The 12087-nt window shown below is 42.5% G+C and overlaps 1 protein-coding gene across 3 annotated transcripts in view; it reads right to left on the reverse strand.

Moving 5' to 3' along the window:
* Positions 1 to 9140: 9140 nt before the first annotated feature.
* Positions 9141 to 12087, reverse strand: part of fgf12a (fibroblast growth factor 12a) — a gene marked incomplete at both ends in the record, with an annotated part of 37953 nt that continues 35006 nt past the window's right edge. For all 3 annotated transcript variants that reach the window (XM_080458952.1, XM_080458951.1, XM_080458950.1), the window contains 2 exons: positions 9141 to 9256; positions 11462 to 11660. In XM_080458952.1, the coding sequence (XP_080315078.1) occupies positions 9141 to 9256; positions 11462 to 11660 (315 nt within the window). The remainder of the gene's footprint in view (positions 9257 to 11461; positions 11661 to 12087) is intronic.

A 12087-nucleotide genomic window follows, 5' to 3' on the forward strand; every position in this document is an offset into this window, starting at 1 on the left:
CATTCAAACATTTATTATCGCTCCCTGGCAAAGAGATTAAAAAAATAAATTAAAAAAACGAACCGGAGAGATCAAAGGAGCATCACTGAGCTTTAATTGAACACGGACCAATTATTTTTAATGAGCTGTACTGAACGTCCCACTTCTGAGCAGGACTTCCCTCGTTCTCTCCCTGCGAGGACGAGAAGAGAGGCGAGAGGAGTCCCAGAGGCTCGGCGGGAATGAAAACAACGGGACAAGAAGAAGAAAGGCCGCTGCTGCACTCACGAGTCTGCAAAAGGCAAACAGGAAACAGGATAAATAACAACACACACCAGATTCACATGGAGGTGCTTCTACCCCAGACAGAGGCAAACCCCAGCGAATCCCTGCGTCAAGCAGGAAGTCTCATGGTTGTGCACCGTGTCAGAGGACGGAGTTCAACCCTGAAATATAACACCTCAAACTGAATTTAATTAGACAGAACCCTGCGAAAGGGATTTTATGTCGATGAGATGTTGTAAACTGTGACAGCTGTGACCTTTATAGCTCTGCCACAAATCTGCAGCCTGTTAGCACCTGAACGGTTCGAGGGAAACCAGGAGAGTAAAGGCCGATTCATACTCCATAGGAAGAACGTTTGGCAATCTAGAGTCACAATGACGTCATTTTCTTTGGGCCAGCTCCCTTCTTTGCACACAAGTTCCAGCTGGCTGATGACTGTATCAGTCATATTTTAATCATGTTTGGCATGTAGCCGCGCTACTGCGTGAGCCCCGCAGCTTGTTAGCACGTAGCACACGTTTAAGTGATGCCCCAGAACGCATCACTCAGGGCTGTGAGCTCCTGCAGTTAAAACCAACATGGCGGCTCGGACACAAACTTTCTCTTTTATTACTGAAACAGTTCAGCGAAATGTATTTCTGAAAACATGCAGACAAATAAGCTGTGCTACTGAAAAGTTAAAACGCCGCCTCACAGACGTGTGGCTGCGGTAAGGGGGCGTGGCCTGCAGTGAAGGGGCGTGGCCTGAGAGTTCGACAGTTTCTCCCCGGAATATGAACTCTGCTGACGAACAAGCGTATTTTTGGGCAGCTGGCTGACATCACAGCCCAACTATTCTTCTTGTTCTTATGGAAGTCTACAGGGGCCTTCAGGCGCCGCTCGCACGTTTCAAGTGAAAACACTTAATTTTACACGGCAACGTTTTTAAAAATAACTTCAGAAAAGGAAAAGGCAGAAACACAGATTACGCAGATGTACAGTATGTGGCGTTTTCCTCAATATTTTTTTTTAACTACTCTAAAAGGTTTTGATGCTGACTCAGTAAAACCTTTTGAGTCAAATCAGAGAAAACAATAGCCTCGTTTCCACAGTGCCCCTTGGTGCCGGTGCTGGTCGGGTGGGGTCGGCTATCCGTAATCAGACCCATATCAGTGCCGCGTTTCCATTACACGGGGAACAGTTTGAAATGTAGGCGGGGTTATGAACGGTTGCGTAATCACGCAGGATGTGACGCCATTACACGTGGACATTTTCAGAAAAGTTTCCTGATTGCTGCAGAAGAACTGATTGGAAATGGCTGCTTGCTGGGAGAACAGCGGTCGTCACGGACCAATGAGCAGACGGCAGTGTTGAAGCTCCTCCCCCTCATAGCCGGCCTGTTGCGCCTGGTACCCCAAGTGGAGGGGTAGCGAGGGGTAGCGAGAAATGGTTACCAATGGTACCGGTTGTTAACGGTTCTGAATCAGTGGAAACGCACAACAACCGGTTCCGACCTGACCCGTACCGGCGCCAAGGGGCACTTTGGAAACGAGGCTAAAGAAGAATAAACATGGTCCTAAAACAATGACTGATTACACTGTGTTTTATTTAAGTCCAGTGTGATTATAGGAATTAAATGTTAATCTTTCCAGTACTTTATTATCCCATCAGCCTTGGCTCTGGAAAAAACTTAGTACAAGTACATGAATATTCAGAAAATTACACACTTGTTAAAAAGAATCCAGGGTGTTTATTAAAAAGGCGACTTTATTTCAGCCACTCTAGTTTATTTTAAATTCATTAACTCGACAGATTTCTCTTCTAAATAACAGAGGAAAGTGATCAGCAGTTCTCAATTTTCACCTTTAAACCTGTTCCTGCTCGTTCCCACAGTCACATGTGACAAACTAGAATGGGCAGGAGAGCGCAGACCTTCGCCAACGCCACACTTGTCACCATGGAAACCAAAGGATTACAAGGCTATTTGATCCACTCCACTGCTTCCATCATCAAAACGCCCTCAGGGTAATGACGTCACTGCATCATATGGTTAGTGAGAGGATAAGGAAAACTGAACATTTTGCTCTTACATCAATGGGATTAAAACTGCCCGCGTTATGACGAAAATACGTCGTTGACCTTTTCATGACCTTGACTTTGACCTTTGACCCAATCACTCTTGAAATTTAAATCATCCTTGGTTAAAGAAAAATCATCCTCGAAGATTTCACGCAATTCGGGTCAATGTTTTTTTTGTGTAAAGTTGGTAAAATACATACATACAAACCGATAGATATACAAATACACAAGGGGGAAATATAACCTTCGTCTTTGTCGGCGAAGGTAAAAAATTGCTCAATCTGATGCCTAAAAAAACATTTTTAAAAAGTCTGTAATGACAAAGCAAAGCTGTTTAATACAGAGATCAGAAAACGAGTTTAAGATTCTCATTAAAATGATGGCGACCTTCATCCAGACGAGTCAACTTCATCTCATCACGTAAAAGTCAACATGTTCAATTGATTTTAAATGATGAAAGTGAAAAACACATTCTGGACCTCACAATACTTGCGCTCTCGTTTTGTTTTGTTTTTTGTGTGTCAAGGTTACAAAACGGAAACAACTCCATGATCAACATTTAGTTTTGTGGATAATCCAGTTTCCTGTGCAGCTCTGGGCAGCAGCCAGTCAGCTGGATATCTATTATTTGTCTTAGAAATACAAGAGTATTGTGATGGAGACATAAATCCAGAACTCTGTTCACCTTCTCCAGCTCGCTCGTGGTCGTGTTTCGAAAGAGGTTCGATTTTTCTTTCTCTCAGGTAAATTATTTGCTGTTTTGAAGCTGAAGGTGAGGAGGAGAGGAGGAAAACAGACTTGTGGGAGAAGAAATGCCTTGCTTGTGTGACCCTGACCAGAGAACCAGACGTCAAAACAACTGACCTTCACTTGTTCCTGCTCACAGAGAATATTAATTATAGATGAAGAGAGAATATTAATGGCGATGAAGCAGTTTTAGAACTCAGACACGTCAGGATGGAAGGAAAAGTACGTTTCACTATAATGTTTTTGTCCTGGTTTATATGACACATTTCCAGTTAATTGATTGTCAAAACTAAATGTCATTGTCTTCAATCAACACCTGAAGGTTGAACCAGCATTTATGGTTTTTATTTTTTACCTTACACGTAAATACATGGTGACTGAATTAAACGAGTCTCGTTGTCACATTTAATTAAACTTTGTTTTTCCTGAAGTCTTCCTTTGTTTTATTGGGATAATCCCCATGGTTATTATACTGAGGCCTGGAATTGGCAGGAACGCTAATGCAAAATCTGTGTTAATGTATTGAAGTAGGAAGGTGAAAAATATAATTGGATTTGTGATTTTACTGATAAACAATGATTACTGTTTTTTTTTTTTTTTTTTTAAATGTGTAAAAGTATAATAGAATGGAAGCTTTATTGTCATTGTCACCAGTACAACAGGATTAAAAAGTACCAACCGATCAGTGAATTATAAAATCAATAGAAGCACGAATACAAAATGTTAAAATATAAAAATAGAGCGATAAAACAAACAGATACTCATCACTCATACACACACAAGAGTACATTCCATTGCACTCGTCCCTTATACAATATATGTGTAGTAGATTAGAGGGATGAAAGAGAAGTTATGGGTGGATTTGGTGAATTTTCACTTTTTGTGAAGCCTCTATATAGTTCAGGGTTCCCCAAATCATTAGTGATTTATGTGCAGATGATCTAATTGCTATTGTTACTATTAATAGTAGCAGCAGCATCAGTAATGATAATTTAGGCAAGAAACTCTCAAACCTCACGAGACAAAAAAATTGCAGTCAACAAAATCAGTCCAAAACCAGCAATTTGATTACCCAAATGTCCATTTCAAACGCGCACGTTCCCACCAACACACTAAAACAACTATGTTGTTAAAGATCTCAAACCAATGCATTTACAACTGTACCTTCCAACAAAAATGCCAGGAACAGATAATGACATTAGGTAAAATTGGTCATAGGGATAATTGTAATAAAATCAATTTAACAAAACAAACAAATGGTCCCAGACATTACCGGCACCTTGGAGCGAATGCAGACGTTCCTTGTTTCCAGTTGTCGCGTTGAGTCGTTGATCCCTTCAGGACGTCTCGTATCGGTGTTGCTTGAGCCGCAGGCACATCGTTTCACCATTTCATTGCTTCTAAAATGACTTAAATCACCCAGAAAGCTTGTCTGCAGCTCTGAAGCTGAGGAATGTTTGTCCGAGTTCCAGGAAGTGCAATGCTATTGGTTCGTTTGCATCCGGGGGCGGGGCTTAGCCAAAGGTCAATAGGGGGTTTGTTGGCGTGACGCAGGTCATTATTGAACTTGTCTCATAAGATGAATTAAATTTCCATTTCTTTCTGTAATTTTAAGATAACTTTTATCTGACTTGATTTCCTTCAATTTCATCCATTTATTTAGGATCCATAACTGTTCTCATCCTTTCAATCAGACTTCACAAGCGTGAAAACACGTATACTCTGCCCCACAACGAGGAAAAACTTTAAAGTTTTATTGTGTTATGACTCTATTTTACCAGTCCAAGTTAAAAGTGAGGCAGAGATATGTTAAAAATACTTTACCGAAGTGGGTCAGAACCTCAGCGTTCTGAAAGGAAAGACATCGACGGGTACAACACATATTTTACTTGATGAAATATTCACATCGGTTTATAAATATTACTTATTGTACCAGGAAAGTTAAAAGCAGGTGATCACCAGCCTCGTGTGTTGAAGCTGAAGACTTCTGCTATAAAGCAGCTTCATTACCTCAAAGCTCTGCTGCTGCTTTACTGTGAAACCTCATGGAGCCACTGGCACGACGGCGGGACGCTGCCAGGGAACACTTTTTCAATTACGATATACCGGGGAGCTTTAATTGAAGTGAAAAATACCCGGAAGTAAAAAAGAGTCAACAGCACAGAGGAAAAGTGGCAGAGAAATGTTCAGTTTGTGGGTTTCGGTGTTTCTTGCAGTAGATTTAGATGAAGAATGAAGAATTGATGTACCATCTTTCGATATGTCCCTTTGTTCTCATCATTTTCTGTCTTATTGTGAAGAGATTACACTCCCAGCTGTGTGTGTGGGTGTGTGTGTGTGTGTACCGTCAGTAGAAAATAAAAGCCGAATGCTGCTGTTCTGTGCTGCAGCCACGATGCAGGAGAGAATTACAAGCCACGTCCTGAAAGTCAGGGGAGCCTTCATCCTCCTCCTCCTCCTCCTCCTCCTCATTCTCCTTGCAGACGGCACTGAAGGTCTGTTTCCATGACAACTGGAGAATTAAGGGCGAAGGAGCGCCATCCCAAAATGACACATCGTATTTAGGGGCCGGGGAGACGATAAATCACCCCTGGTGAGTGATGGGAAACCGATTGGATTTTCTGATTCTCGACCACAAAACGCTGGATCGGGCTTCCTCGTCCCGATGTCAATTCACCCGTTCAGCCGTTATCGACGACACACTGAATCAGTCACTGCGCAGCTCAAAGTTTTTGATAACATAGTCTTTATTCTTAAACAATCACTAACTTCATTCTTTTTTTTTCTTTTTCTTTTTTTTTTTTTTTTTAAATCAATGCATATTTTTAATGTCATCTCACAATTCATAATGCATATATGAGCGTGTTCCAATGCAGTGAAATCATCTGCAAACATAAAAAATATTAAATCATATGCAATTCCTCATACAATCAGAGCTTTACCCTTTCAGATGTCGATAACCTCCAAGAAAAAGTGCTTTACTGCTTCCTCACATCAGCTCATTTTCACCTCTTTGCCCCCCCCCCCCCCCAAATCCTTCCACTTCTCCGTCAACAGTTGGCATCGAGAACATCCAATTTCATGCATTGCTTTAAGTCCACACGTTCCTCACTTGCACTGATATAAACCTCTATAAAAAGATATTTATATGCGCTGGTCTTGCCTGTTGACGTCCAGTGTCTAATAAACTGGCTGATGCTGAGGAAGGTGAACTAATCCCGCGTTAGTTCCTGCAGGTCGCCGGTGGAAGAACCCTCGAAGAGCCGCCATGATTTCGTGCAACGGAATGTGTGCTATTTACTGTCCATACCACCAACCCAACGCGCCATCTCCAACCAGGTACAGAAGAGATGTACAAACTCTGGTTAAAATACAGATTAGGTCATTGCATAACAAGGTTTTTCGGACCTATCCTCTTCAGATTTGAGGGAATCTTACTGGATCTCGCCTCAGTCCACACTTGCAGTAAGTTTTACGGTCATGCGGCGGTCATGCTTCTCCTCATCCACCTCCTGTTTTCTCAGCCCTCCTCGGCTTTGCTGCATATCATCTGTAATGATAAAACTTAGGAACAACCACACCGGTGCCAGCCTTTGTGCAATGAGTGCTGGACAACGGGCCCGTCTGGCCCCAGCCGCGGAAACGCCTGGAGGACTTCCTGAGTTAGACGAACTAATGGCCCGTTGGCACGGCAACGATTTCAAGTGAAGACACAAAACTTTGATTGTGTTTTGAGGGTCTGTTCACACGACAATGGTGAGAAGTTGGACGACAGTGGCGTGAGTAGCTGGACAATAACATTTGTTATGTCATGACTCCCAGTCCATATTCTCCTGGGACTTGGTACTTTTATTTTGACAGTCACCGAAACAACAATCCAACTTGGTGGTCTGTCCACCAGAACATCCGTGTTCTCCCATTGTTAATGTTTCGAGCCCGTTGTTCTCTGCTGCATGCGAGGTTGGTTTCGTTACAAAAGCAAACAACACCACCCACTAGTGGCCCAACATGAGAACGACATCGTTTTAAATTTTTCTGCCGTTGCCGTGTGAACGGACGTCATTCTCAAAACTTTTTCTGAAACGAAAACACAAACAATAAAACGATGCATTTTAACTTGGAACGTTGTCGTGCGAACGGGGCCTGATTGGAGATTAGGACCGAGCTCAGCAGCGCCGAGGTGGTGCGCCAGTCAAGTCGCCTTGTCAACACTCTGCTCCGTCAGTTTTGAAAAAGAAGAAAAACCTTCCCTCCACAACGCAGCAAATGGCTCATTTCATGGGTCACGAAACCAGATGGTGGAGGCTTCTGTGTGTGTGTGTGTGTGTGTGTGTGTGTGTGTGTGTGTGTGTGTGTGTGTGTGTGTGTGTGTGTGTGTGTGTGTGTGTGTGTGTGTGTGTGTGTGTGTGTGTGTGTGTGTGTGTGTGTGTGTGTGTGTGTGTGTGTGTGTGTGTGTGTGTGTGTGTGTGTGTGTGTGTGTGTGTGGACAGCCTCCACCAAGACGGCTCCATCCAGTTCAACTGGCTCCTCAATGAAACATGGTGCTTCCATTGTGGCGGGGAAGTGCTGATGATTGTGACTTTACCATGTCAGGTCAGTGGTTGATTAAACAGTCAGGAACCCTGTCCACCAGTGTTGGAATAAAAAGAGAAAAACAAACGATTCCCGATGAAACAAACCGAATTAGAAGAGCTCCTCACGGCCAAAAACCTGCTAAAACAACCTGCATAACCTTCTTTTACTTAGAATCCCAAAAAAATTTAATAAAAATAACACCTTTAAACCAAAGATAATCTCACGATTTAAATTTGGTGGTTTTATTTTATAGAGTTAACAGTAGAGAAATCGATCTGTTTGTTGAGGCGCAAACAGGAAGTGGCCATTTCCCCGGCCATGGCTCGTAGTGCTGATGCTGGTCTTTATTTCTCTCTCGGCTTTTGGAGAGAAAACTTCTTTTTTTTTTTTTTTTTTTTTTGTCATTTTTGACAAGTTTGGACATCTCTTTGCTCAAAACCAAATTAAGATCACACACTGAAGTCATATCAAAACTTTCACTCTGACTTTTTTTTCCTCCTTTAACAACTTTTCGTGGCCAGTCTTTATTCTGACGTGCCGTCGGCTGCACACACCGTCACGTGGAGACATACTAAACCGCTTTGTCTTCTATTGCTTTTATCCCGTCACAGCGGGACAACATAGGGAAGCTTGAGTCAGTTTTTTTTTTTTTAAGTCTAACTTACGATACACACCTGAGTAAATTACATCCCACCCTAAAGCGCTCTGTTCCCAGTGAAGTCCGAACTCAGAGAACCGTTAATACGTTCAGTCGTCGCCTCACACGGAGCGAGCGGCGCAACAGTGCATTCAAGATCAAACACAAGGAAAAAAATTGATATTTTCTTTCTTCTTCTTTTTATAAAGAAAACAAAACTTCTTTAGTTTTTTTGTTTTTCGTCTCAAAATCAAAGTGAGGTTTAAAAAGTAACTGGAATGATGGAATAAACAGATTAGTATTGATGGTTATAATGCTGATGGTATAGTTCTTACTGACGGCAATAACACAATAATGCATATGAGAGTGCAATAGCATTTAGAAAAGAAAAGAAAAAAAAACTATGTATGAAAATTTCACATGTATTAAAGCTTGTTTTTCACAGCATAAATTGGAAATGACCGATATTTGTGAAGGGAGACCACCATTCGTTTGTTTATCACAGCTTTTTTTTCTCTTTTTTTTGCATAAAATGTTGGTCAAGTCCTGATTGAAAATGATTTTTTCCATATATATATATATATATATATATATATATATATATATATATATATATATATATATATATATATCCTCTGGTTTTAATTCATCTAAAAGGTTTTCACAGGCAAGAGTTCAGTTTTTTGTTGTAGCTCCTCATCATCGCCCTCCTGCTTTACCCCAGAGGGTACGGGGAGGGGGGGCGTATATCGAACAGGGAGGAGGGGTGAGTTTACCTTTGACCCCCACCCCTGAGTGTCAGGATGAGGCCCCCCACCCCCACCCCACCCCGCCCGGCTGGAGGACCCTGCCCCCGGTGCTATGTGGAGTCCTGATTGACAGCTTTCCCTCCGTTCATGGTGGGAGTCCCTGAGCTCTTCCTGGAGCGGTGCTTGTCCTCGATCTCGTGCAGCGACGGCTCCCTGTACATACAAACTGATGCAGAAAGAAGAAGAGGAGGAGGTGAGGGAGAGGACGAAGGGGGGAGGAGCTCGGAGACGGGACAATGGAGAGCAGATTGGAGAGATGGATGTGCAGACGGAGGACAAGGTCAGGTGTGAGGCGGGACAATTATACCAGGCTGAGAGGGAGAAGCGAAGGGAATTAGGGCAATGTCAGCACTTTTTCTATTTAATCACACTGCTTCACAAGTTTTTGGTGATAAAAACTTATCAGATATTATAGGACTGCTCGCACTGGATAGATCTAAAAAGTGGAATTTTAAACAAACCTTGATCCAACAGCTAAAAAATCCTCTTTTAAAGCTTCAAGGATGTTTTAATGAATATATACTTTGAATGTGATGCCTTGTTGAAAACGTTAGCCTGGAGAGGTAGAGCGGAAAACAAGTAATCCTGTCTTTGTCTATCCGTCTGCACTGTTTCCCAGCTCCGCTATATTTCTTTTATTTATAGATAAAACCCTCCTGGTCTCATCAATGCCCAATTTTTTTTTCTAAAACACACGCCCACACTTGGTAATGTGGGCATCAGGTTACGGGTTGAGCCAGAATTCAATAGTTTGAAAACTTTACAATTTTCAAACGCAGAGGAAAATATTACGCAACATTTTTTTAAAAGACCAAGTTAGATGGGATTTTTTATTTGTTTATTTTTGGGGGGGAAATAAGTTTGAATGTCATTCAGCTCCTGGTGTTGCGCTGAGTTCTGCATCACAACAGGAGCTGGAAGCAGAGGAATGAGTTTGGCTCGGCGATGCAGAAGGCAGTCTGAGTTTATACAACTTCATTACACACATAATTACCTTCACCAACCAACACTGGAGGACGGCTAGGTTTTTGTTTGTGTGTATTTGAACAACTTTTCACAAGAACTGCTCACCCGAATTGCATGAACTTGTCAGGGATGATTTATCATCATCCAAGGACGAGTCGATCCAATTTTGGGACGTTAGCAGCTAATCGTTTCTGAATAAATCCCACAAAACTGAGTGAAATGTCCCATACAAAGCGTAAGAGAGGGGCACCTCATGGGGGAGATCAAAGGAGATCAGCGTCTGTTGCCATGGAGACGCTCCCTGCTCAGTGTTTCACACAGTGACGTAGCTACCTGAGAGGCTAGTTAGCATCAATGTGAGCTAACAGCTATCATGCTAGCGATGCTAACTCGGTTCCAAACAAATGTGGCATTGGTAACGGCCTGCGCTCTACCGAGTGTAGCTCTAGATTAACGATGACTTGGTGGTCGTTGAGAAGGTTCTGACAACGGCTTTAAAATTCTCAAACGCTTCCAGCAAGAATGAGGCAGTGTGGGTGAAACCGGAGCATGAAGGTTGATATTTGTGTTTATAAACTACAAACTTGTATTCATCCTATAGGGATGTACCGATTCCACTATTCTCAAAGGACAAGTACAAGTATGAGTATTAACCTTTAGCTACTTGCAGATACTGAGTACTGATGCGACTGCACGTTAAATGTCACGAAGTCTAAACGCAAACGATATGCGGAGGCTACGTGCTGCTGTGAACCGCCTCTGAGGCAGAATGTAGAGCAGAGCCAGGGAACTGGAAACGCCTCTCGGTTTCTTTTGGAAGGTTTTTGCGTGTTTGTGAGAGTGTGTGTGTAAAGTTTTGAAGTCAGAGATCAGAGAAGTTTTCTTAGACTTGGGTGGTTTAGTGGATAAAGGTTTGAAAGCGCTGACGTGGAACAGTGATCACAACTTTTGAAGAAGTAGCATGTCATTTTAAAGCTACCTTACTATTTGTATTAAAGTATTATTTGCAGAAAATTGCTCCATTTCATGTGCAGAACAACTGTTTACTACTGGTTTTGCACATATGCGGTAGCTGCGTTTCCAGCATCTACATGGGCATGTTTAAAAAATGTTCCACCTTTCAAAAAGTTGTGTTTTCAGTGGCGCTGACCCCCTGTTGACATGGAAACGGACGAAACACTACGAAAGTTTGGAGTTGCGTAAACTCAGACACAAGGCCCGCTGCAAATTTCAAAAATACGGTGAAAATCTTACACACACTTCCTGCATGTTGGGTCGTTCATCTTTGCATTCACAGTAAATATGAAGCAAATTCTACATGTTCTATAAGAACGTCAATTGAAAATTCCAGAAGTTGCAGTAGCGACACACTCAGAACACACAGAGACGTCTGGGTTGGTCGTACCTTCAATGGGCCTCGGAACGAAGTGTGACGAGGGTTTGGTCTTCTTGACCCGGTTCCCCTTCATGACTTGGCCCTCCTTGGTGAGGCCGAGGAACCAGGCCCGGCCCGACTCCTGCTGCCGGTACACAGTGGACGAGTAGATCACATAGTAGTTCTCAAAAACCGACTCCTTGAACTTGCACTCTGGCGTGAACATCTCCTGCGAAGGAGACCACACGGAGGACGAAGATGAAGTTCGACTGAAGGAAGGACATGCGAGTGGATCCAAGTCGATGTGGGAAAAAATCTTTTATTTTAAAAAACATCGGAAACAAATAAACACACAAATTATTATTATTATTTATATGGAGGCTCACTTGAGGTAAAAAAAAGGAAAACCGATTCTGCTCTGTTCTGCCAATATTGGCTCTGATTACGAGCCTGTGGACGCTGCCAAGGTCAGTAAGCATACGGTATTGACACACTCACACACACACACACACACACACACACACACACACACACACACACACACACACACACACACACACACACACACACACACACACACACACACACACACACACACAATCTCCGACTAATGAGAAGGATGGTCTTGCTAGAAAACATTGGGGATATTATTTTTT

This window comes from Lipophrys pholis (genome assembly GCF_963383615.2).
Source record: "Lipophrys pholis genome assembly, chromosome: 1".
Taxonomy (NCBI): domain Eukaryota; kingdom Metazoa; phylum Chordata; class Actinopteri; order Blenniiformes; family Blenniidae; genus Lipophrys; species Lipophrys pholis.